General features: G+C 42.2%; 1 protein-coding gene across 1 annotated transcript in view; it reads left to right on the forward strand.

Moving 5' to 3' along the window:
* CNNM2 (cyclin and CBS domain divalent metal cation transport mediator 2) overlaps window positions 1-27034 on the forward strand; it is a gene marked incomplete at its 5' end in the record, with an annotated part of 115772 nt that overhangs the window by 76858 nt on the left and 11880 nt on the right. Inside the window, 5 exons of the mRNA XM_084210305.1 lie at window positions 11774-11917; window positions 17376-17513; window positions 19627-19796; window positions 22620-22713; window positions 25124-25189. Of these exons, the coding sequence (XP_084066431.1) occupies window positions 11774-11917; window positions 17376-17513; window positions 19627-19796; window positions 22620-22713; window positions 25124-25189 (612 nt within the window). The remainder of the gene's footprint in view (window positions 1-11773; window positions 11918-17375; window positions 17514-19626; window positions 19797-22619; window positions 22714-25123; window positions 25190-27034) is intronic.

Consider the following 27034-nt stretch of genomic DNA (forward strand, 5'->3'; position numbering starts at 1 on the left):
AGAGAAGCATGTGCATTGTATGTTGCGTGACCTAGTTGTCCATGACTCTTCTAGCAGAAGTTTGAGCTGTTTTACTTTAGCGTTTATTGGGATGTAGAAGAATTCAGCCTAATCCTAGCTAAAAATAAACAAATGCAAGGCAGAAGTCACAGCAGTAGGACACTGTTTCTCTGAGGCCATTTCCATGGCCAGAGTGTTTTAGGCATGCTGATATTGCATTCTTAGTGTGGGTGTAGTTTTATGGACAAAACTGTACAGATTGCGTGAGTGTTAATTCACCCTCTGTCTTCACAAGGGATGCTAACCTGCCCTGTGCCAGTGGGTTCAACCATGGTCATTGGGGTTGTCTCCAGCCTAGTGGAGTTACACTTCACTGTAACTCTTGTGAGTGTTGCAGGAGTTGAGTGCATCACATGAATGGATTGAAGCTGTGTGTACCAGATGATTCAGACAGACACTTGTGAGCCTTTGCTGTCCTAAGATACCTGGATGCAATGCTATTACATGTTGTTAGTATAAGAGTGGAAGAGCTTAGACAGCTCTATCCAAGTATTTGGCTTAGGCAAAATCAAAGAAATGCTCTAACGCACACATTTACAAACAAAGGTGAACAGTCTTAAAAGGGCAGAAGAGATCTGTCCCTTGCCAGAGGAGATTAAATGACAAAGTGTTCTGCTTAGATCAATAACCCTATTCCCTATGAGACATTGTGCCACAAAGCTTGTTCTGTAGTAGAATTGTCAAACAGTCTCGGAAGTCAGGGATATTAAAGCTGGTATTTAGGTTATTTGTGAGCAAATACATTCAGATTAGGTTTTGATGGGGCTAAAATGACAAAGACTTCTGCAGAATAATAAAGAAAACAGGGCTATTTCTACTACATCTTCCCTGAGCTAAGCATCATGAGAGAAGTACTCTTCTCACAGAATTCCTGTTATGTCACTAAAACATTACAGCTCTTCACTTCATGTAAATATTTGACAAGGAGAATTTGAATAATATTGTCATGTAGGTGTGAGTCGCATGTCATCCTGTGTCATCAATACCCAGCAGCTGGAAAACTGTTGAGAAGTCCTGATTCAGTCTTCTGGAGCAAAAGAACTCTTCATCACAGCAAAACCAGCAAGTGGCAAGTTCACAAATTCAATCTCTTAAGACTCCTTTTTCTCCTTTTCATTTATCTCTAGTGTCTTCTTGCTCAGGGGCAAGGCTCTCACTTCACCTTTTTCCAGTTCTCTGCAGTGGCTGTTGCTGATGCAGCAGGGCTTTGCTGTATTTATCTGAGAGGTTTCCTTCTTCCTTCAAGAGCTCTGGACAACCTCAGCCTACCAGAGGGCTATGCAGGATGGCCCAAAAAATCCACTAATTAGATGGTTGTTCACAAATGGAAACTTTGAGAAGTTTTGGTATCAAGTAAGTAATTAAAAATATTAATAGCATAATTGCAATGGAGATTGATCTTTGAAGTTCCCATTTCTAAAACATGACCCAGTAGTACCATTTTTCAGAAAATTAATTTTGTCTTGTGGGCCTGAAAAGAGGATGTTGTATTACTAATTCACTGGAAAATCTTACATTTATGAGTAAGTGATAACTCCTAGGAACAAAGGCAGGCAATTTACACTTGTACTTGGAAAAGAATAAGAATGCATTCAAATGTACTATCAGAATTGTCACTCTTTCAAACAAGGCAGTTTTCTATAATCTTTCCTTTTCCTGGGGATGTTGAGTCAGCATTTGAACCAATTATTTTGGCTTCTTTGTGTGATGGGCTTTAAAAGTAACACAAGACCTACTTAAATCCTTAGCAAAGTGCAAAATTGGGGTTTTCCCCTTCTCTATATATTATTGTATTATTATTTTGCAAAAAACCTGCAGTTTGCAGGCTTTTCGATATCTGTGATGCCCAGTTCTGAAATCACAGGTGCTCTTCTGTCCTTCTGCTTTGGTGTCAGACAATTCCAGGATGTCTTTAGGTGGTTTAAATTACATCCCCCCTCCCCCATATCCACGACAGTTGCTGTGTACATGTTCTTGATGAAGAGGCATGGATCTGGATCCAGCTGTGATCTGTGTCATTAGCTAAAATTGCACCAAAGCAAAGTGAAAATGTGACCTATGAAAGTTTAAATCATTTGCTCCTGTGAAGTTCTTGGTTCTGTAACTTTGGGTGTGTCTTGGCTCTTCTCTACACTTAGGTGTGCCATACCTTTAGTTTTTAAAAGACTCATTTCCAGCCAGAGGATATTTCCCCTTCCTCTTGAATTTGCTGGCTGTGTAAAGCACAGTTTTGGGGCAGCTCTTCCTGCAATGCTACCCCCCCATGGGACCTGACCCAAACCAAAAGGCAGTGGGAGAAGGTGGCTGTGTTTCTTGTGCCTGCAGATTGCTGCAGTGTCCTTGGTGTTGTGCTGCATGGCTCAGGAGCTGCTCTGTAATGGCGCTGTGTGAATCCAGAGAAACAAATGTGCAGTGTCAGAGCTCACGTGGCCCCGGTCCTGCGCTTGTGCAGAGTCAAGGTCATGGCACTGGTTGTGTTCCAGGGGTGTGTTTATCCCACAGCTTCCAGTGCTGTGGCAGTGCACACACCTAAGTGCTCTTGGGCTTGTAGAGACCCAGCTGGATGAAGGTGGTGTCACCAATTCAGAAAGTTGACAGGGTAGCTTTTTGTTAATCTTCCTCTGGCTTCTGCCACAGTATAAATTTGAAAGCTTGAAAAATCTGATGGCGCCATCGACCAGGCTGGGTTTGGAGCTGCTGGAATTGCAAACTGCATGTGATATAAATGGCCTGAAGTAAAACAAGTCATTAAAACAGAATATTAATGAACTAAGATGCTGGTAACACAAGAACCCTTTTAAATTTATATCCGAAATAGTGAACTAAAAGTAAACTATAAGAGCTGATTATGATAATAATAATTTAAAAAAAGAGTATATCCAGCTCCCAATTCCTTTCAGGACCTACAGTCTCAAGATAGTGTTCTTCCTTTGCAGCTCATGCTGTTTGCTCTCAGCACAGTTTAAGTCCTTATGTAAGCATGCTGGCCTCAGCTAACCTTCTCCTAATGTCCAAACACGTTTCTGTTGTGCCTTCTAGTACTTTACCTTTGTCGGATTTGAAATCCCATGGTGTAGATGCCAAAATCTGGAAGCTCCCTGAATTAAACCCAGTCTGTTCTAGGAATTGAGGGAGGCAGGATTAAAGGACGGATTAGATCAGTAGGATTTTTGACTGCAGTGATACAGAACAAAGCTGTTGTTTCTGTTGGTGTTGTGTTTTGGTTACCTGAACATCAAAGTCATCATAGTTCATTGTTGTTTTGGATTGACGTCTATTTTTGTTGCTCATAGACATACATCTCTTGATGCTCTTGTGTTCATTTAGTGGACTAACTCTTGGCTTGTGGTAGCAGCCTGTTGGACTGGAGAAGACCATAAGGAGGTGACAGTTTCTCTCCTGAGCCCTTATAAAGGGCTCAAGAATTTGTCCCCCCTAGGGCAGGGAAGGCAAAGGAAGTTGGAGTGGGACATAGCAGCAATGCAAAGCTGCTGGAGGAGATGGTGAAGAGGCCATGGCAGACAGGGATTGCTGTGGATCCCAGGCTGTAGGGCACACCTCTCAAAGGATTCAGCATCCAGCCAGCAGCCAGGCCCCACCGATGCCGGAATCCAGGGCCTCTTCTCTCCATCTGCTGGGCTGAGGTCTGGGGAGGACCTGGAGCTGGAGCTCAGCAAACCCAAGGTTTTGCACTCCCTCTGCTGGCAGCACTTCTGCTGCCTGCTCTTCATCCCTGAAGGAATGCTGAAATCAGTGGGACAATCTTGAACAAACAGGGAAGTAATAAAATCAGTATGGCTCCTTTTTAGGGTGCTTGAACACTAAAAACATTTCTTGTTGATCATGCTGTGGAGGTGCGAGTCAGTGAGGAGATGCATTTCTTACACTTCTGTCCAAAAGGTCATTACTTGCCTTGGGAAGTGGAGGCATGGGGAAAATCACATCAGCATAAGTCACACTTCAGTATCTTTTCAATCCAATGTGGAAGACTTGAACCGTGACCAAGAATGACTTCAATATTCTGTTTGCTTGCCTTAAATTTTATCTGAACTTTTTTGTTCCGTGTCAGTCCAAGTAGTCCTAGGCCTCTCTCCAGATTCAGTATTTTCTCTTCTTGTTGCCACATCTTCTCTCAGCTTGAGTTTGCTGCACTTCTGAAGTGGTTCCTTAATTTTTTTTTCAACTTCCACCCTGTTTCTCATCTCAAGCCACCAGTGTCCTGGTGTCACAACCTTTTACTCTGGTTAGAGCCTCAGACAGGTGTCCAAAAATACTCTGGTTTTGGGAGAGATTTCTTTCTCAAGTATTAGGATTTCCTTATCTTCCTCTCCTATTTCAGATCCAGTGGATACTTCTCTAAGACAGAAAAATGCTTCCAGTTCTGGGAAGCAGCTTGTGTTTGTTCATTTACTAGGCTGAACTCAGAGTTCTGGCCAACACAGAGAGCAGCCAAGCTAGTGGTGTGCATTTTACACCCTCGTAGACCCTGGCTATTGTTAACCCCAGCCATATTCAGCAGAAATTCCCTACTGCAAAAGCACTGCCTGACTGGGAATGCTGTTCATGGCAAGGGAGTCTTTAGCAATGTTCTAGGAGTTTCTGAAACTCTTTCTCTCCACTTTTCAATTTCATTCCTGATGCCTGCCTACACCTTTTAATAGTGTTCCCTAAATATTCTCACAATTGATTCTTCCCTAAGATTTCTGCTTTGATAGCAGAGGTCTGAGGTGAAATTACCTTTTTTCCTTACACTCAAGTTATTTCTGGTCCCCACTAATTTCTTTTAGTGGTGTACCTATGGCGACTCCCCAGCTTTTGATCCGAGTTGGTTGCCAGGTTCGGTTCAGTTGCAGGTAAAGCTGCAGCTTTCTAGAGCTGTGCTCTCACATCTAGAAGCAGCAGCAAAGTAAATTAAGTTTGTCAGTGTGTGTCTCACCAAGGTCCTAGCAGAAGGGATTGAAGGGAAGGCAGCAGCAGTTGAGTTGGAGTGCCTACACTGACTGGTAGGCTGGTGTAGATGGAAAATGTTCGCTCATCACTTCTCTTCCATCTGCCACAGGGCACTGGAGAATTATTGAGTCCTTTCTAGGAGCTTTGTCCAGTCAAGTTTTCAAAGTTGCAAGTAACTGAGCTTCTGTCGTTTCCCTTGGGAAAGTATTCCTTACAAATACAATTCACTCTCAGGAAGTCATTCTGAAACTCTCCCTGATTTTTGCTTTTTTTGGTGTCCTCCCACTAAATGGACTTTAACACAAAGACTCTATTTAAAGTGCTACTTTTTTATTTTCCTGTGAAGGCTGCTGTGGTTTCTGGTTAATGTTTGTACGAGATTGAGCTCTGTGGTTTAAAGGAGAATCACTGTATTCCCAATGGTTGTGCTGATACTTTCACTCATTTCCTTTGAAGGTCTGGATGATTTTCATGTGGCTATATTAAATGAATGCTAGTTATCAGATTCCCTTCCCAAATATATATTAAAAATTATATGTTTTGCTGCTGAAAAGAGCACCATCTAAAAAGTCTAGTTTAAATCTACATTATGTTTTTACAGACGTTTTGGGTTTCTCTTGATTCTGTGAATGGTGTTGTGTTATGAACCCAAAGACAGTGGGCACCAGTTTGTGTGCGTGTGTTTGGAGAAAATACCAGTCTGATTGCCCCATTGAAAATAATCAAAGTGGAAAAGCAAATTTCTGCTAATAGATGGGAGATTTAATGTCCTTGAGCTGTCGTGCAGAAAAGAAATTTAGGAAAACACTTTTTAGTTTGATATAGTTGCTTGCAAGCCAGGGCTACTCCAGGGGGAGTTATTTTCAATGGATAAATTATACAACAAGTTATAAAATCGATTGTTTGGAATAATGTGTTGTTGAACCTGTGAATCTCAGTGACAGAACAGTGTTTACCTTTGTACAAATCAGTCGAAACAAAAACAGTCCCATACGTTTAAACAGGGAGAATTTTCAGAAGCATTGTTAGTTAGCAAATTCAAGGGCAGCTAAACACTGCATGGGATTTTTCTCCATGTCATTGGAGGCATATTAAACAGGCTATGGATTAATGTTCCAGGGCACTAACCCACAGCAAACAGACTCAGATTACTGGTTTTAACAAAAATGGAATAGCCTGATTCTTGTTTTACCACAAACTGACTTAACAAGAATCTTCTGTTTTATAAATGTTGAGCACAGCTTTGATTTTTCTTCTTAATTTTTTTTTTTTTTAGGGAAACCAGGAGCCTTTAGTAAGATCTGCTGCTTGCAGGAGGAAAATAACACCTATAAATCTTTGCAGTTACTGAGTTCCTAAACCTCCTTTGGCAGAAATTGAGGCATTTCAAGTTGCTTTCTCATAGTATAAGCTTATACACATCACTGCAGGTTGTAACTCACTGCTCAGAGCCCCTAAATTGCACCTTTGCTGTTGGATTACTCATTCCTGGGAACCTGTGTTGGCTTTAAAGCTATGGCAGCAGTAGTGTAATTTTCTGAAGCATAGTCTGGCTAGTAGTATCATTTTGTTACTACATTTGGTCACATACAAGGCCAGATTGTGGCATTCCAGATCAGTAAAACTTGCTGTCTTTATATATCCTTATGTACTGAAAGTTTTGCAGTTTTTTAAGAAATTTGGGAATAAAAATTCAGCAATGAACTTTGGCCTGGGATTTCGGTCAGACCTCCCTTCAAAATCTCTTAAAACCACTGGATAATTTAGGAAGGGACTTCTGGTCCAACCCCCTCTTTGGAGTGGCCACCTTTGAAGCTGGCTCAGGTCACTGAGTTTTGAATTCCTCCAAAGTTGGAGATTTCGCCGCCCCAGTGTTTGACCACCCTTGTGAGGAACAAGATTTCATTATTTAAAGAGAGTCTGCATGTTTGAAATTTGTGTTTATTGTCTCTTGTCCCATCAGTATCTAGCTCAAAGGACCCTAGTTTTGTGTTCTCTGTGCCTTCTATGAGGTACAGCAAGACTTTGAGGTGCTTTCTTTCAGCCTTTTCTCTGCAAGACTCCCACCAATGCAGTGCCCTCTGCTTTTCCTTGTGAGTCGTAGGCTCCAGCCCAGCCCTTCTTAGGATCCACCCACCAAAACTGTTTCAGTTTCCTGATGTCTTCGTTGTACTGGAGAACCCCAGACTGAGTGCCAGTGCTGCAGGTGCGGTTTCACAGGTGTCAGATAGAGAGGAATATCTGTTCCCTTCACCTGCCAGCTGCGCGTGTGTTGATGCGAGCACACGGTTCCTTTCCATGGCTGCAGGGATACGCTGCTGACTCCTGTAGTGTGTTCACCCAGCCAGCCAGTCCCCAGTGCCAGCACATGGGCTTGTTTTGTACCAGGTATATGACTTGCATTTGCGTTTATTGAACTCCACAATCTGTCTTTCTGTTTCTTTCGCATGTGTGTCTATGGGGAAGTGTCTATGTGAGAGTGGGATGGGTGCAGCTCCATCCAAATGGCAAAACTCTTTATGGAGTCTAGATCTTGTGGGTGGCCAGAGCAGATCTTGAAGAGATGTTTTCATCTCTGGTTTGAACTGCGTGACAGTATTCTCGAGGTCCTTGCTCTAGATGTATAAATGCCTCAGGATCAAAGGGAGAATTTTCCACCACTATGTATTTCCTAAGAAATTGTCGTGGTACAGTAAGAGAATGAGTATTTCAGGCATTTCTTTCTTCCAGTTCTGTTCCGTGTGGTCAGTAAATCACATGGACTCCCAGGAGCTCATTCTAGGTTCACTTACTCATGTGGATTTAACTAAGCATCTTCATGTTTCCTAATTAGCTTAATAAATTAATCAGAAGTTCTACAGAGCAAAATCTAAGCTGAACAGCAGAGTTTTAAGCAATGGGAAGAGACTGGATTTATGTTTACCAAAACTGCTCAGTGCTTTAGTTGCCTGTGAAGGTAACAGAGAGATTAACATTTGTCACAACTGGTGCCTTGGGCCATGTGCAGGTATCAGCCCCACACAGGCCCTTGGTGGTGTCACTGACTGTCACTGTACAGGGGGGAAACTGAGGCAGAAAGCAAACGGTGCCTGCCTGTGCCCACAGAGGAGCTGTGGGTCACACATCATTTCTGCCTTTATTGTCAGAACTGGCAGTTTTGCAGAGCTGCCCACTTGCTAAATCTCTTTGTATCAACATTTAAAGCAAGGGATTAAAGAAGCATTAATGTCATCTACAGAGAGTGGTTAGAGACTGTGGCCAGAAAATCAGTGAAGTACAGAACTTTCCATACACCTGTTCTCTCTGTGTGATTTGTGTTGTGCTCTCAAAGCCCTAGGAATATTATATGCAGTCCAGATTTTCACACCTGCTGGATGCTTACTTTATTCAGCTCCTTACTGGTTATGTACTGTAAGTCTTTAGCAATGGAAAATACAAGCTGAAACCGCTCTTTTTCAATTGAATAAAATAGTATGACAATTGTCAGTGGCCTGATAAAGTCTTTGGATAAAGCTGTAGCCAATTTCTGTTTCAAACACTGGGAGCAGTCATTATTTTACTTACAGGCCACTTTTACAGTTGAGCACATGCTGTGTTGTGCTCTTTTACAATGTATAAAGAGGTCTTTGCGCTCCTGGCTTTTCCTTTAGCCTTTTATGTCTTGATGACTTCCATACGTGCAGGGTATTTTGCAGTCTTCTGTGGTGGGAGGGCAGGCAGTCTGGGAATGCATCTTCATAATATCTCCGTCACCACCCCTGATGTGTGTTCCACTGTCTGGTGATTTCTTGCAAATTATTGGATCTGGGTCAAAATTATCTTGCAAAGACAGAAGAAATGTAACTTTCAGATCTGGTCTGTCTCATCAAATAATTTCATGAGCATTGGAGCCAATAGAAAGGAAGGAGAACACTTGGGAGAAAAAGGCAGCTTTTTAGGGGCAGCTTATTAGATTGGCTTAAATTCATCTGACCCCAGGTAAGTGTTGGGTTGATGAAAGCCTGGAACAGGAAAACTTAACAATCAGGAAGGAGGAAAGGTTGTTGTCACCACGTGTGTGGATAATTTATCTCTCCTCAGCAGATAAATTCTCTGTAACACGTAGTTTATTTAATGATGAGGGTAGAACTGAATATCAATGCTACCCCCCAAAATCCAGTGATGATGACAAGTTTCAATGGTCTTGATGCTTTGAGTGATAAGTAAAAAACCCTTAAAATTGGAGATTATGGCAAGGCCAGAAAAAAATTATTTCTAGCCTTCTTTTTCATCACAGAAAGTGCAAAATGCCCGATACCTCTCCATAACTCCTGTCTTACCAGCTCACTTTGCTTAAGAGAGCAGCAGCTGGTACAGATTTTGGTCACTCATCTCACGTTAGATGCTGTTGCTTGGATCAGAGTCCTGCAGCTGCTCAAATGGGGAGAACAGAACATGTTTTAGTGATGCTGAATTCTTGGTGGGGACCACTCTGGTGGGAAGGGCATCCAACTTGTTTTGTGCACAAAACTTGTGTACAACTTCCTATTGTATTCCAGCCCCTCAGGTCCTTCCCTCATCCCATTTTCATAAATCTCTGACGTTGCTTGTAGATGTGTTCAGGACTCCATTGTTAGAAAAACTGTTCTTTTCAAAATTTCAAATTTCATCACCTAGTTCAGCATTATCATAGGCAGTGCAGGAGTGGAGGAAAAGGCTGATGGTTTTTATCAAAGCTGAATATCAGTTCATAGCATTGTCTTTTGGTGTTTTTGTTTGGCTGGTTTGGTTTGTTTATTTAATTTAACCCACTTGAACAGACCTTATCACTTAATAATATGTGAGAACACATATCCTGAGGAATTAGCACCTGAATAAGCATGTGCTGATGAGCTGCTGTGGTCTGTGATAGAAATAGTTCTTGAAGGAGCCATGTCTTTTGACTTGAAAGCAAATATACTAATATCTGAGCAGGCACTGGAAAATAAATTAGAACATTTGTTTTGTCTGTGCAAGTTTTTTTTTTTTTGTGCTGCAGGTCTTATTTAACGTTGTTATGTTCAAAGGATATAATTGGAGTAATATATTATGGGGGAATTGCAGTAATAATAGTGCTCAAATCTTTCATGTTTTTTTGAAGTCACTTTAATGCTGTTCATTGAGCAGTAGAAAGAGCTGGAAGTCTTGCCAGGAATGCAGAGAAATAAAACCCGTAAAACCTGGCACAGTGAAAGACTTTCAGTACAATATGAATGTTGATACTTTAAAAATCACAAATCATCTTTCTATTAATTTGCTGTAGAATAAGGTCTCCTCAAGATAAGACTCAGCAGTGCTGTGTAGTTGGTATTTAAAGTATGTCCATCTGCATCTAAACGAGTAGCTCCAAGACAATCAGATTATGCAGTAGTTACTTTGGTGAGAATATCGCCTAAGTGGAATGGAAACTTCATTTTGAGTCTAATATTAGACCCTGCTTTGGAAAATTCCTTTTAAATGATCACAAGCTGGGAATAGCAAAAGAATTTAACTTTCGACAGACAGCATTCACCAAGAATTTGTTTTTAACTGCTTATGTTGGGTCCCTGGGAAAGCAGATGTGAAAAACTTACCAAAGTGAATTGACTTGACCTGATGCAATGTTTATATCAGTAGTTGATAAGTTTTCCTCCCTCGTCTAATTTGTTCAGGATATTTTCATTCTTTGAGCATGAGTAAGTCTGGGTTGGAATAGTTTGAATGCTTGTTAGTCTAATAATCTGAATCTTAAAACAGGCAGACATTATTGCCTATAAAGGGGTCTAAGCAAAGTTGAACTATTTTGGTTGTCTTCCACAGTTGGGGATAAGGATAATTTTTGAGACTGGCAAAGAAGAGTGTAAGACACTGTTTCTTACCTCCTCATAGTTCAGAAAGCATATTGCTGTCTGTGTACTTGTACTGCAAAATGCCGCTTACATTTGGTGGACCCTTTGCATGAATGCTATTATTTATGCAGCTTTACAAAGGACTGGTTTGCAATGGCAGCTGGAGAAACTGGCAACCAGAGGTATCAAGGCCAGTTTGAAGGGTCATGATGATGATATTCTTACCATCATCATTGCTACGGCAGTAAGGACTTTAAGAATTCACTGTGAATGATGCACGGCTCAGGAACCTTTAGAACTACTGTTAAATCTCTTCTTTGATTTTCTCTTTGTTCATCAGACAGTTGCTTTGAATATTTTAATTAATTAAATGCTAAATGACGTGTCATCACTCCATCTGGGGAATATGTAAATAAATTATTTTTGAGGAAGAGAGGGGAAAAAGAGGAGCTGATGGATGGGGCTGACTTCTCCCTAGCTCTATTCTGTCCCTGTGCTTCTGTGGTTTGGTCATTGTTGCTGTTTTTTCCAGGCTTGAGGAAAACATCCATGGGATCTCACTGCAAAGGAGGGCTCCAGCCTGGCCTTCCTCTGCCAATGCATGAGACAAGAAGCAGAACAACAAGATAATATGATGAATTCAATGCCAGGGTGACAGTTTTGCTGGGAAAGACATTAGAACAAGAATACTAATCTCTTTAGCTCTCCTTTAGGGCATAAGGTGGATTTATGTGATGCAGGAATGTGTATCTCAGAAATCAGATTATGATTTTAAGCATCTGTTAAACTTTGCTCCTTTTTTCATAAAGCCTGACACCCACCTTTTTGTCTTTTTATTTATACCTGTATGTCTCTAGTTCTGCTATAATTTCTGATCATTCAGAAGTTTCTAAAATTGCTGATCTGTCTCCTTGCAGGCAAGTCTCACCTGGCTATAGTGCAAAGAGTAAACAATGAAGGAGAAGGGGACCCTTTTTATGAAGTCCTGGGAATTGTCACTTTAGAAGATGTGATTGAAGAGATCATCAAGTCTGAAATTCTGGATGAAACAGATCTATACAGTGAGTAGAAATATTTGCAATTTGTTTATAGATGAGAAGAAAGACTCCCTCCAGTAGCAATTGTATATATAGCTGTGTTTTGAGAGATGATATGTTGCTAATTTAAAATCTCAGTAGTCAAATTGTTGCGGAAGTTTCCTTAACAAAATGACCTGCAGATCCCTCAGATGGTCAAAGTAATTTTTGGTTTTACAGCATGGGAACCTCACTCCTTTAGGCTTTGTTAATTCAGAAGCAGGACAAGTTTCTTTATTTGATCCTTTTACCAGGAAGATTTGCATCTGCAACAATGATCTCCCACATTTTCCCTATTGTCACTCTGCCTCAAGGGCCTGTGGTCCATGTACTACCATAGTTCAGCAAGAGGCAGGCAAATACCATACCTCAAGGAAGAGGAATGGAATCTCTTTAGAGTATCTGTCACTCATTGAGAGATCTTGAAAATGGAAAGTCTTCCTCAGGGCTGAAAACCAGCCTGTCCTAAATGCCTTCTGTTTTCATCTCTCAGCACAGCTCCTTCCTTCTTTGTGCTAATGTCTGTTGAGGGAGATGATGCTGCAGGTCAACCATTACCTGGAACTTGAGAGATCTGGACCCTTTTCTTTCCTAGATTAAAGCTTGGCCAGTTACCTAAAGTGTCTGCTTCTCCCCCCATCTGCACAATCTGGCCTGTGCATACAGGACTTCCTTTCAGTCATTCTTCATCTGTCTTATCTGTGCTTTGATCACTTGCTGGCAGATGCTGTTTTTTACTATGTGTTTTCTTGCAGCACAAGGATGTCTCCAGATTCTATTATAGTAGAAATAATAATTTTGAGTATCTTTAACAGCTGTCCTTTGCTTTCTTTCTCTCTCCTCACAGAAGGAATGTTTCTGCAGCATTTGTTCAGGCCAACCCAAGCATCTTCTATCCTCCCTCCAAGCCAAATGCCCAATGAGCACTTTATACTCTGGGATAGACTTGTTTTTGCCTGAAATGCTTTCTGTACCTAGTCAATATTTTATCAGTACCCAAATGATCATGTGAATCACAGTTGTGTTTCACCATGTGCTGAACAGTCTAATTACTGTGTAAATCACAGAAGTCCAGTTATGTTGATTTCTTTTCATATTTCACCAAAGAATTGTTGGGCTAATCAGTTACAACATTATGCTTTTGCAGGCTGAATACAAACTTCCTTTTGTACTCCAAAAAGATCCTATCTTCATCTGCCTTTGAGATATTTACATGCATGTATGAGGGAAACTGCTTATGCTTTCAATTTCCCCCTCTGCCTTGTTTGTTAAGAGAAAACACATAGATCATGCTGTGTTGTTCTTCAGGACAGAAAAAGCTTTGCCCATTAATAGGATGTTAGAGGGCAAGGAAATGAGAATTTAATTTTAATTGTACTACCTGAAGGCTTCCTATATTAATAAAATAGAGCTGGTGAACATTGAGTTCACTTGAAACTGTCATTCCTGGGATAATTTTTTACTATCAAAAATTCCTCATTCAGAACAGGAAGAAAACTTCCTAGGCTTCCTGAAGGATGCAGGAAATTTTAGAGGGTGACTCCTGCTAAGTACCATGAGGAATTTCTAATCTCTTTATGAAGCACTGGAGATCATTCCACTGTTTAGACTGAAGGATACTATAGCAGTAAGGGGTAGAGCAGAAATCTCAAGAAGCTGAGAGGATCACAGGAAATGTGAGAGGGTTTGGACTTGGGCAGCCAACCTCCAGTTGGTTTAGTGATGAGAACATGTATGAGAACATGAGTTTACTGAAAGTACTTTATTGTCCATTATATGTTAAGGCAGGTTATTTTTTGTGTTGATATCACAGTGTCGCTGTTAGTAACCCCACCTCTGATTCTGTTCATTATTATAGCAGTCTGGCTTGCTCAGCTCAGAGCAAGTCAGCTTGAAACCCTTGGACTGATTTGCTATGTACTAGGTGTTTACTTTAAAAAAGAGCTTTTGAAAAATTCTGGCAGCATTGTTACACTTTGTTCTGAAGTTTTAAAATTGTTTTGTTTTGCTTTGATGGAAACTTGAAATTTGATGAAATGGCTGACCTTGGCATTGGAGCTGTGCCTTTCTGTTGTTTCCATGAAAAAACATTTGAACTGTGTTAAGGTGGAAGCAATAGTATATTTACAGTTTCTGCTGAAAGCTGCTCTCACTGCTGAATTTCTGCAGGGATGGTTAGTCTTCATATGGTTCTATTGTGCTGTGGCTTGCTGAGATGCTGGTGGCTTGCAGAGATGCTGGGAGCAGGAAAAATTATTTAATATGTCTGACCCATCAAGATCTGGGTAGACTGAGTACTTCTGAGAATGAAACTTTGTACTGGGGATGCTGAAGGGGTGGAGAGGTGATGTTTCTGTCATGACACATTTCAGCCCATGTCGCGATGCAGAGCTGCCAGTGTGTTTGGCTCTTAGTACTGAAAAGTTGTAGCATTTTTTCAGGGTTGGCACCCTACAGGAATCTGTCCTGTGCTGCCATGGCTCTAGCCACGGTGGGAGAGCTCAACTTTCTCAGAGGCCCAAGGGAGAAAGCTGTATGTTCTGTTAGACTGCACAGACTGCTTATTCATGTTATCCATCAGGCATCAATGTTTAGGATTATTAGAAGAGATATCACAACCTGAATTTCATTTTGACCACTCATCCTCTGGAGTTCTCTACCTCAGCTCAGAGTTTATGGTCAGGCTTGTTGCCTAAGAAGGTGAAATCTAAATATTTCCAGAACCTACTGAAGATGTTTGCAGTATTTGTTGATTTCTCACCAGAACTTGTAGTGAGAGTATCCCTTGTGCATCTCATTGTTCATGTTGCAGAACCAAACAGCAGCTCAGCACTCTGTGAGCAGAGATCCCTTCAGCATGCCAAGATAACTTCAGTGCCCGCATCTCCATCTTGCTTACCGGAGAAAGGACAGACAGGAAATACCTGGTTCAGATTCCATTACGTTGGTCACAATCCAGTCCTTGGTTCTTCTGTCTTAAAAGAAGCTCAAAAGTTGTTTGGATAGCAAAGAACAATTTAAGACCATCCCTTGCAAAATAAGCCAAGATAATGCTAGTGCCAATAATGCTTAAGCCATGTGGCTCTGCTGTAACCATATAACATTTTTCTTGAGGGAAGATTTTTTGATAAGCTGCCAAGGGAAAAAAATAAGGGGAGTTGAAATTGCCATTCATTTGAGTTAGAGCCTGGGTCTCTTACCTTGATGATCGTTATGGACAGAAAGATTTAAGGCATCTTCCCATTGTGTGATGCTGGTCTTGTTTTCAGGTACCAGTAGTGCAGTGTGAAGCCTGCAGTGTTACAGCTCTTTAAAAGGAAACACACAGAGATGTTTCCCTGTCCCAGGGCAAACACTTGTACTTGTGACTTTTGCCTCCCTGAGGAGAGCAATGATGGAGCTCCTTGTGAGAAAACACCTCAGATACAGTGCTTTAAAAATAACATTCTCTGGGCTTTTCAGAAGAAAACTTTTCTATTCTTCTTATCTCTTACAAGAGGAAGGACCTAGTGAGAGCTTCTAGGCAACTTTTTTTGCTATTAATTTTCCATTGCTTTGGTATGCATCTTTCCTTTAACTGCAAGTACAGATAAGGTCTGTTTCAAACTATATTCCTAAGGCAGGGATTGTTTTTAGTCTGTAGCCACTCCCTTCAGTGGTTTCTATTCCTGCTTTTGGAAGAGAAACTGCAGTCCCTGATGTAGTCCAAGTCTTGTGTAAAGTACTACTAGGGTAAGAGGCTTCTGCTTTCAAAGATGAAAAAGGACATGGGTCATAATTGTTCTCCATGTGCCTGGGAACAAGTATCTCAAACTTTCTGATTTGCACTGTTCACAGAATACACTTGAGATATCTCAAATAGGCAAATTTCTGTCAGCACAGTATTGCTTTTGAGTCCGTGATAGTCCTGGATTGGAGTGGGGTGTAGTCCTGGAGCTTCCTGGGAAGCTGAGGATCTGGATGTACTCATGTCTAAAAGACTGGGTGACTTGGGAAGATCTAGAAGCCTGTAAATTATCAGTATTGTGCATTTCCAAGCCTCAAAATCAACCAGTTTCTGAGCCTTATGTAGTCTGTAGCGTTTATTGGACTTGTAAAAGGCTCCAAATCTCAGTGGCTTCCAGTGGCATCACTTTTAATCATCTTTGCATTATAACTCAAAATCTGAACAAGCATCTGGGACTAAGTACAGTTTCACAGTGTCAACTTCACCTGCAGTTCTTTCTGTGCCTGCCCAATCCTGTGCCATGAATCAACGTGCCAGAGCTGCCTGCAGTCCCTCAGAAGTCCAGTCATTTTACACCAACTGACTGAGGGGCTGATAGACAAGTAGCTGCAGTATTCTTAGGATCTTCCCTTTCAAAGGCCCTAGAACCTGAGCTTGTCTCATCTCTGAGGGGCTCACAGGAATTGCCTCAACACTTGGCTTTCCTGCACTCTGTGGAACTCAGAGCTGTCTGACAGCATTCTGCTGCTTATAGCCACTGCCACCCTCCAGGTGGTGTCACCAGAGAGGAGCAGCACTCTGCCATCTGAGCAGAGACCTCTTCTCCCTGGAACTGATGGATACCATACCCCAACATACCCATAGCTCTCTACTTACCTGGTTTCCTAAACATTTTGGGGTATCAGCTCAGAGGGTGGATGGTAATCCCTGCGTTGCTTGTGTCTCTTTTGTGTTGTTTTTCACAAATGGAGATTCCTCACCACAGAGCCTGTTTTAAGACACAGGAGTCCAGGAAGCCAGGATCAGTAGCAGGCAAAAAACCCATATCTGAATTTCTGAAGCTATTCTGTACTTTATTCTGGCTTCAGTGCTTGTAAAGTCGCCAGAGATTCCCACCTCCAGGCTGTACACCTTGCCAGCTTTTGCTGAAGTTTGGACAGGACGAAAGAAACTGCATATACCAGACATTGGGGATACTTTAGCCAAAGGCATGCAGATTTTGCCACAGCTGTGCAGAGTCACTGAAGCCAATGGTACAGCAAAAGAAATAAGTTATTGTCTATTTCCTCTGTGTACGTGCTGGGAATTTTCTAAGGAATGTATATGTAAAAAACAGCTATCCCAGCTATGCTTGTCAGATAACACCTTTTGATGTTCAGTAGTACTGAGCAGGACTTCTCCCCACCAGAAGTGTAACATGCAGATCTGCTCTGCAGTCAGGTGTTTGCAAGCAGAGCCTTTCCCCTGACCAGGGTGGCAGGGATGTGACAGAGGCTGGGATACCTGGCTGTGCAGGACAGGGCTCCATGGCTGCACAGCTCCTGATTGTCTGTGCTTTGGGCTGTGTGATGGTGAGCTGGGCTTTGCAGAGGGCTCTGCCTGCACCTCGTGCTCCGCTTGGCCACCCTGGCTGACCACGGCCGGCACGGTTCATGTTGGACCCCGTTCTAACAGAAACCGCTTCCTTCCTTTCTTCTCCCACCCTCCCTTCCCCAGCTGATAACAAGACGAAAAAGAAAGTAGCTCATCGGGACAGGAAGCAGGACTTCTCTGCCTTCAAGCAGACAGACAGCGAGATGAAGGTTAAAATATCACCGCAGCTCCTCCTGGCAATGCACCGGTTCCTGGCAACAGGCAAGTGCGGGTTATCTCCTTCTGCAATCCATCATGCCAGAGCCTCGAGGCAGTTTGTCAGCAAAGGCCGGTGAGGTGGGTGGGACAGTACAGGCGGGAAGGGAGGCTGGATTGTGGGGTGACAAATAATGCCACTGTTGTGTTTTTCTTTTTAAATTCTCTCCTCTCCTGTGTTCAGTGTCGGCATGAACCCTCTGAGACATATACCAGGGGTGGACCAGTAACTTTAAATTGGTCTGAAAGGTAAGGATGAATGCCAAGTGCCGCACTGCATGTCTAGAGTCCGTCAGATTAACGACTAGCAAGTACACCCCCATTAGGAAGAGCTCAGGGAACAAAGCAAAGAGGACTCGATACCACTGGCCAGCTGGCTGTAATTGCACTCTGGCGCCTTCTCCAGAAAGAGATGCTGGACTTTTTGCAGGAAGGTCTAAACCTGTTCCATGAGACTTTATGACTCCAAGTGAAAAACTCTCCTGACACATTTAATGCAGACTGCACAGGTGGTTGAACTGTACTCTTTAAAATGGATTTCTGTCGGGCTTGTGTGATCTCCGTTGATGACTTCAGAGGTTTCAGAGGACAGTTGTCTCCATCCCAGAACACCTTGATGTTTTAGCCCTTGGTGGGCAGTCTGGCAGAGAGACCAGGGCCTTGAATGGTTTCTTGCGGCTGGTATTGCTTTTCGTCGTAAACTTGGTCCTTTCACCTCAGAGATGAGGCCTTTAAACAGGAGAGCTTGTGGAAAAATGCCTTCCTATTGCTTGTGCTGTCTACCTTTGACATATAAAGACGTGCCACATGCAGGCCTTTCAGATGGTCATCTTTGCTGCCATGTTCAACATGCATTCATGGGTGGAAAATTATAAAGTTGCTTTGTCTGAAGTTTGCCAGCTCCACTTGGAAGTTAGTACTTCCCCTCCTCTAAGATGCAGTAACTGCCTGCCTAGATGCTCCTAGTCTGTCTTCATGCTTTATTTTGCCTCTGTGACTTGAAAGAAATATGTACATGATCAGTTATCACATCTCAGCTGAGGGGCAGTAATTCCTTAGACGGCTCGGACTCCTACGGCTCATGTGCGCATGAGCGTGTCCTTGGTGAAAGGAAGCAGTTCAACAGGAAGATGTGGATTTAACAGCAAGCAAGGCGTTGTTCATGTAGTGTACAAGACTCGGTGGAGTTCCATAAGCACCTGCTCAACAGACATAGTCTTACAGTGCTGCTTCTCTACTTGTTTTGTGGATGAAAGGATTGTGTAGCTTAAATACAGGTCTGTCGGTGAAGCCGCTGCTAAAAAAGATGAAAGCTACAGTTCTGGTTTCTCTGTTCTAAATTGAGAATAGTATCTTTAGCAGATGATGGGTTGTCAATGGTCCTGTTCTGAAATGAGGTGTTGAGAAAGTTGATCATTTTGCATGTGTAATTCTCGTCGTCCCTGGCTTACCTCTCCCACACAAGGATGAGCTTTCCTGCTTCAAACAGCTCCTGTTGGAAACACTGAAGATCAAGTGGATAGGGATTGTGTTCTGTGTGTCAGGCATTCATCCCACATGGCTTGAACTGACCTGTACTTTCTCACTTCGAGTAACTCTTCCCATATGAACCATGGCAGCCCCAGTTGTGTCTTATTTGTGTAGAGCATCTCTCTAGAGCAACTTTATAGGCCCCAAGCAGTAATTAATTAATTAATTAATTTTATTAAAATAAAGTGCAATGACTTCAGTAAAAATGCAGTGAACTTCAATAGCTTTTAGGGAAGGAAAAAACAAATACAGAGGTTCTCTGTGCCCCAACTTTAAAGCTTTTCCATTTATACAACTCCGTGACTCAGAACTCTCAAGAGGGGAAGACCATCTTTTTCTTTTCCCTTTCAGATGAAGACATGATTTTTGGTTGTTTTGAAAAATGCTTCAGTAATGGAAGTTGGGGTGTTACTGTGTTTTTTCCCCCCCTTTTACAAATCTAACAGTCTCAAAAGACAGGAAACCTGCAGTTCCATAATGGACCTCTCTGCATCTGTGTGTCTTTTATAGGCAAATGCTTATTAACGAGTATTGCTAACTTCTTGCCAGGCATATGAGGTGTAATGCCAAGTTGTATCTTGTGTTATAGAAGTAGAAGCATTTGGTCCATCCCAGATGTCAGAGAAGATCCTTCTCAGGCTGCTAAAACATCCCAACGTGATCCAGGAGCTGAAATACGATGAGAAGAACAAGAAAGCCCCAGAACACTACCTCTACCAGCGAAACAAGCCCGTCGACTACTTTGTTCTCATTTTACAGGTCAGACATGTGGTTGTGTAGAAATGTACAAAACCTTTTATCTCCTCATATATCCCCCCTCTATACTTCTTCCAGGTGTTGAAGTTTGTCTTCTTTCAAACATGGGAGGGGAACTATGGCTCCTGGGAACTGCTCCTGCCTCCTTTATGACCTTGCCAGCCTTGAAGAGCTCACTCAGCTGCTTTCATGCTCAGTTAAAACAGTTGTGAAGGATAGAAAACACTTCCCACTTTGTCATCTCCCAAAAGTTACTTATCCTTTCACTATCCCAAGGATAATTGGTGCAAAGGGATCCCCTTTGGCATTGCTTGGAAAATAAGGGTGCAGAAAATGCCACGTCATAGGAATTTTGCCAGCATACTTTATCTGTTGTGCCTTTTCCTTTTGCAAAAGGAGGCATGGGGGTTTGATGGTTTAGAGAAATGACATTTTTCTGTGCAGTTTTGAAGTCTGTACCTGAGGCGTAGTGAGAAGCACAAGTCTCAATGGGGGCCTTGTGCCATCTGAACTGATCTCACCTCCTGCTACAGCCCAGCAGAATGCAGACCCTAGGAATCCTCCCATCCACACCTTTATCCTGTCCTGAGATCCCTGCACTTGTGTAGCTTTTAGATTGGAGCCCTGGGTGGTGTGGGAGGACTGTTTTCTGTGTGTTCTGTACAGGATTGTTTCCAGTGCTGGCGTCTCCCAGGTTTTGTTACTAGTCAGGAATGGTTGAATGGCTTAGGTAAAGCTTTACACAGAAATTTACTTTCTATCTACCACCATTTAAACAGGAATAGTCCTTTCAGAGAGATTTTGCTGGAAAGGTTCTTCTCTGTCCTGCACAACTGAAAATCAGTTTTGGTTGTAAAAACACAGGCATTGTAGCTGAAATTTTAACACAGGGCTTGAAATCCTAACATGGCCTTTAAAATAGAAAAGGGGAGTGCACAAGTTTAAACACTCTGTGATAAACAGCTGTGAGAGCACTGGGATATTATATTGTGGATGCAACATCATTCTGATATGTAAAAAATTATTTTTCAAGAGTTTGAGGAGCCACTGGTAGCGCTTTAACTGCTCTTTCTTACATGCTGAATTGTTACAATCTGAAATATTCCAAAGGCAAGATAATCCTTCTGATGTAATGCTGCAAAGATGTAAATGGAGAACATGGGAATGAACAATCAGTTCTTCCTGTCCTATTTTGCAATCAATAAATATTTAGCAAACACAACATGCCAGGTCTATAATGCATTCGGAAAAGCGAGTGTTGCAGTAAATACTACAACAAAAATGGCAACAAGGTTGGTTCTGCCAGGATCAAGAGGGGATAAATACTCTGCTTTTGTTATTTAAATGGACTTGGACTTATTCTCTCACACTGAGGGACCCAGAATGCCTTCACAGTAAATGCATGCCAGTAAACAATTAAATGTATATTCTTCTTGTGTGTACCCAGTCTTTGCCTGGGTGACAGAATTGTACCTTTTGGAAGGCTTATAATAAAGAAATAAGCTACTTTTGTTTCACAGAGTGAAATTGGTTTTAAAAGGGATTTACATGAAGCTGTTGCTTGTGATAGCAGGAAAGTGGATTTGTGAGGGCACTCTTTTCCTGCTAGGCAGATTTTGTGTTTTTTCTCCTCTGGGACAGTTAGATAAACTGACTTGGTATTGAAGCTCATGCCGGTTGAGATCATTATCACCTTTCTCTGCCCTTGTCCAGTGCTGTAAATTTAAAGGCATGATTATTTATTTTAAGAGGGCCTTAATGAAATAAACACTTAGAAATAAATTCTACTTTTTGGCCTCATTTTCACCCAGTTGTGTTCAGATGAAGTTCAGTCTTCTTAGTACACCTGGGATGCACAGTCTGTCTTCCCTTCCCAGCTTAGCCAGAGGAAAAGCATTGCAGGTAATTATGTTGTTTGCCTGAAATTCCAAATTTTGTGTGGTTCAGCCTGAAAGCTGGATGAGATCTCTTCTGTCTGCAGTGGTGTGCTGTGAGTCTCAGTGCAGTAGGGATCGGTGAACATGAAAAACAGGCCCCGCTGAAAAGACAATGATTTTTGGCTACTTGTATACCAAAGTGACTGGCATGTTTTACAGCTATGTTTGATGTGGTGGGTTCTGTTCTGGAGTCCTGTGTAGGACATAATGTTATACATTCTGTTGAGCCCACATCAGAAACAGGTGTACTTGCATGGTAGCGTAGTTTTGTACAGCTTGAGAAGCACTGAGGGTCTTTTGTAGGCAAGACTCTTCAAAAGGGCAGGATCTTAAGGGTGCTGGGGTCTGTAAAACTGCTAGAAATTGAGAAGACCAAAGTAGCCCCAAGGCTGCTCCTTCAGCAATAAGGGCTTCATTTCCCATCAGTGTAGGCAGCCAGCCTCCTCACACATTATCTCCCATCTCCCTTCCTGTGTTTGTCTTAGTGGGAATTCTGTGTGGATGTGAGCTGTGCCCCAGAATGTCTAGGTGCTTCAAAATCCCAGATGATTGTGCTACTTTTAAGCTCGTTGTGCTACTGGGGGAGTATTTTTTCACTTTGCAGTAAAGGAAAACAGCCTGGCAACTTGGAGCGGAGCAATAGTACCAGCCAAAGCTGTGTAGTGATCCTGCTCCTCTGCAGAGCCTTCTGCTGGCCACAAGGCATCACAGACCAGGGTAGCTCAGGGCACAAATGCCTGTTGCCCTTTGGCCGCTGTTACAAACTGCAGGGACCGTGACACTGCTTAGGGCTGTCAGGCAGCGCAATCTTTCAGGGCTCAGGTCTGATCTTGTGCCTTGAGACCCATGGTCCCTTTTAATTGCAGCTCTCTCTCCTTTTCCTTAACAGGGGAAAGTGGAAGTGGAGGCTGGGAAAGAGGGGATGAAGTTTGAAGCTGGTGCTTTTTCCTACTATGGGGTGATGGCCCTCACAGCATCACCAGGTATGTCCTCTTATCTTCTGCTTCTGGAACAGTCTGAGCTCCTGCACAGTCCTGCCCTGCTGTGTCTGTGGGGCTGATGGGATTGGCACCTCCTTGCCAGCACAGCCTGCCTCAGGGTCCCTGGGGGGCCTGGCCAGTGGCGACACTGGCATTGACTCCAGGACCCATCAGCTTGGGTTTGCCAGCTCCCAGAGGATGTGAGTGTTGACTTTAGCAAGGGATGTGCTGGTACTGGTGGAAAGCTTTGCTCATGGCAGGGTAACAGCAGGGTAACAGGGAGTGAATTAACGGGAATAAATAATTAGTGGCAGAGGGACATCTAGTGGTGTGAGGAGCAACTGCCCGGTTAGCTTGGGATGGTTCTCTTACCAGTCTTGTGCCTAAAGCTGTCTGGAGAGAAAGGATGGAGCAGTACCAGAAAAGCAATTGCTCTTGTCAGCTTGTGTGGAAATGTACCTGAGAAATCAGTGAGGGGGAAGAGGTGGTGTCTGAGAGTGAGTGTGAGCCACCTACCAGCACACAAGGGGTAGCCACATGAGCCACCACCTCACTGCCACAGGCCAGGGAATTCTCATCTAATTCAACAATTATTTCAGCTACATTTCAGCATTTGGTGATGTATTTGCTTGCCAGCAGTGTCACCATGTAGGTCTTGCCCTCAGCTGGAAATGTTCAGCCCTGCTGGGTGAGCTGGGGCACTGGAGCTGGTGCTGGCCTTCTGCTGGCACAGAGCCACTTGTTCAGCTCCAGAGAGAGATGTTTCTCATGCTGAAATTGTGTCCTGTCACAGCAGGGTTTACATTCCACTTGAGAGGCAGCTTGTTTTAATTGTACACTCAGGAGTGCTCCTTTACATGTGTGTACCTGTGTGTATGTACACTATCAAATTGTGGTGGAACCGAGATGGTTTTGTGAGTTGTGAGTGTAACCTTGTTAGACTCTACAACCAGCAGCAGTTCTCTGGACCTCTGTGAGCTCACTTTTACAGACAAGACTAATTCCTTAATTATGTGCACTTTAATTTAGTCAGTAGCTTATACTTTTTGAGATTTGAGAGATTTTTAAAGCATGCAGAACACTGGTTGGATTTTATCTCAGTAATAGCAGCCATGTTGATGAGGAATTGTGAGACATGTACAACTGCATCATACCCTCAGCTTTTGCAGTATGGGCCAGGCATGGAGCCTGGGTGGTCAGGCATGGTCATGTCTACCAGGCTTACACTTGGAAATCACCTGTGGCATCTCTGTTTTGCCAGTGTTGTTCAGTTTGAATGTTTTCATGTGTTGTTGGGTTTTGGGTTGGTTTTTTTTTCTGTTCCTAACCCTCCCCGCAACCATTCCAGTTGCCCCAAGTCCTATCAGGTCAAATGGTGTCCTCTTTATATCCCCTGAAAACCATCTTTAATTTCCCCATGTGGCACTTAGGAATATGCACTCTTGTAAAGTTATCTTGGCCAATCTTGAAATTACCTTCAACTGGTTGGCTTTATTATTTTTTTTTTTTACCTGTAACAAATCCCTCATTTCGTTGCATTTGCCTCCAAGTTCAGGGAATTTGTTATGTGATGTCTTGTGGCATCCCGAGATTTCTGTTGAGATCAGTTCATAAAAATAAGTTCCTGTTGCTCTGTGTAGACAGGAAAGTTATGGGAAAGTATAAGTTACTGTGGAATGAAAGAAAACTCCTTTTTTTCTGTAGGCCCTAAATAAATTACACATGCTTGCTCTCCTCACCTGGAAGATTAAGGCACTAACACTGGAGTAAAACTCTAAAACCAAACAACAAAAAAACAAAATAACCCCACAAACAAAACCACAGAAAATAAACAAACAAAAAAACTAAGAAAAGAGTGAAGCTTTTTTTCTTTAACTGCAGCTGGGGAGGGATTTGCAGTAATGGTGAGCAGTACAGTACAGTACCCATCCCAACAGGGATGAACTTGCAGAATCACAGCCTTACATTATATTTTACTGGAAGCTTGAAGAACTCTGAAGTATCTTTTGGTTTTATTTTTGTTATTTGGCTCCCATAAGGAAGAGCACCCCTGAATGTTTTCTGGCTTATTTTAATCCTTCCCTTCCAAGCTGGAGTGGGCACAACTGCACCTTTTGAACTATTTCAAAACATGAGTGTACCCTGATGGACCGTTTGGTGCTGGATAGTCATTTAAAACAGCAAGTGAAAATTATTCACTGCACTCCAATTCCTTGGTCTTGTTTTTTGGTTCATTTCTAAATTTGATTGTGTTTCTTGGTTTTGCTTTTGTTTTAACCCTTTGCTTTTTCACAGTTGATTTGCACTTCTGGTTTTAGTTCGTCAGTTTGTCAGCTGGCTCCTTCCCCTGTCGAGTGTGGATAGCTGCCGCCTTTCTGGCCGTGATCTCATCCTTTTTCTCTCCCTCTTCTAGTTCCCTTGTCCCTGTCTCGTACCTTTGTTGTCAGCAGAACAGAGTTGTTAGCAGCAGGTTCTCCAGGTAAATCTGCATGCTTCTATTTTCACCATTCTTGTGACTGCCCTGATGCCATAAAAAGTCAGCTGCAGTCTGTATTTGTCTGACCCCTTTGCTCATTAGGGAGAAGTCCAGCACAGTGTTGTGCCTCACAGGTAGGTATCCTGAACTTTTGTTTATGGGGACTGGTCAATCATCAAAATGGGAAGAACTAAAAACACTTTTAAGAAAATGTGCTTGGTAATGTGTGCTTGTTCTTTTTTCTCGTACGGATGCTGGTGGAAAATTAGGAGGGGAGATTTTTTAGAAGAATGTATTCTCCCCCAAGCTGAGGCATAAAAAATTCTGAAGAGAATGCATTTGACAGAGGAGAATGAATGCTGCTAAACTGCCATAAAAGGAAAACTTATTTAATGAAAGTATTTTATATTCTCATATGGGTAAATTCTATGGTTTGTGTACAGTCTGGCCATGTCAATTCCTGGAAAGCTTTGAGCTTTCTCTCAGGGAGGTTAATGCCAGGGACCAGCACAGTGATCTGCCCAGTGGATGGATTTCAATGGAATGCACAAGAAGGTTGTGGGAGGACTTTCTGGTTCCTGTTGTGCTTTCCTTGCTGTATCACCAAGCTGACTGGCACAGAAATTCCTTTGGAGAGCAGAGACCAGCAAGGGAACAAAGTGGGCCAAAAAGAGCTCTGAGATGTGGCTGAGAAATTGTAAATTGAGAAGTATCAAGAACTGAGCTTAGCTGACACTGTATGCATGGAATGGTTGGGGAAAATGGGAACCCATCACGAAAGGCTGTAGGAAAGCAGAATCCTAAAATAGTTTGGGCCACAGTGAACATATGTCTTTCTTTTGAAGTTTTTTCCTTTTTTTTTCAATCTTTCCCCAGAACTAAAAGCAAACAAGATAATGATATGCATATTTAAGTGAAACATCTCTTAAACATTAATACATATCATGCATTTTATACACTTTCACCATCTGCTTCCTGCATTTCGCCCTCTTTCTTTAACTTTAGAAAATGTATTTCATCATTGGTTCCTAAATTATCTTCATGCACATTCTGAACAAACTACAGGTTGTTTCCTTGCAGAGGAGTTTTTTCCTGCCCTGGTAGTTTCCTGCTGGAAAACACCAGAGAAGGGGGAGAAATTTAATCTTTGATGGAAGTACCTTTAAGCTTGGCAACTTTGATTATCTTTCTTCACTTGGTTCTTTTGTTTTGCCAAGTCTTCTTTTTTTACTTTTATTTTTCCTTTTCCATTCTGCAAATAAAGGTGTACTTTGCCCAGGTTGTTTCCAGTATAACTCCCAAGCATAGTTTCATAGCTTTTCCCCAAGCATAGTTTTCATAGTTTTTAAATAAAAAAAGTTACAAAAAATGATCAAGGGAAAATAATAGTGTGAAGAATCTCCTTTGTAAGGAACTGATAGTGTAAGCCTGGTCAGTGTGGCAATGTGGTACCAGTTTTGATGAAACTCAAACCTTTTGTGGGGTGCTTATGAAAATAATCCTGTTGTTTAAACACAAATTCATAATACACTTGTACTGATGTCCATCTTGTGGCTTGTGCTCTTTATCCTCTGTGTAGAAAAGTGAGGAGTGTGGGAAAGCCCGGGTAGAGAAGCTGTAACATGGACCTGCTTGGTATTTGTCATCTGTTCTTTCTGTACCCTTTCCTCTTCATTATCTTTTCTTCTGTCTCCCTGAATGCAATCCAGAAATCATGTTGTTTCCCTCACATTTTTAGAAATCATACCTTTTTGTTCTGTCCTTTTGTCTCACCTCTCCCTTTTTTTTTTTTTTTTTTTGTTATAATGCTTTGCTGTGCTGCTCTTATATCCTTTGTTTATTAGTAAT

Source organism: Fringilla coelebs, assembly GCF_963513975.1.
Source record: "Fringilla coelebs genome assembly, chromosome: 8".
In the NCBI taxonomy this organism is placed as follows: Eukaryota; Metazoa; Chordata; class Aves; order Passeriformes; family Fringillidae; genus Fringilla; species Fringilla coelebs.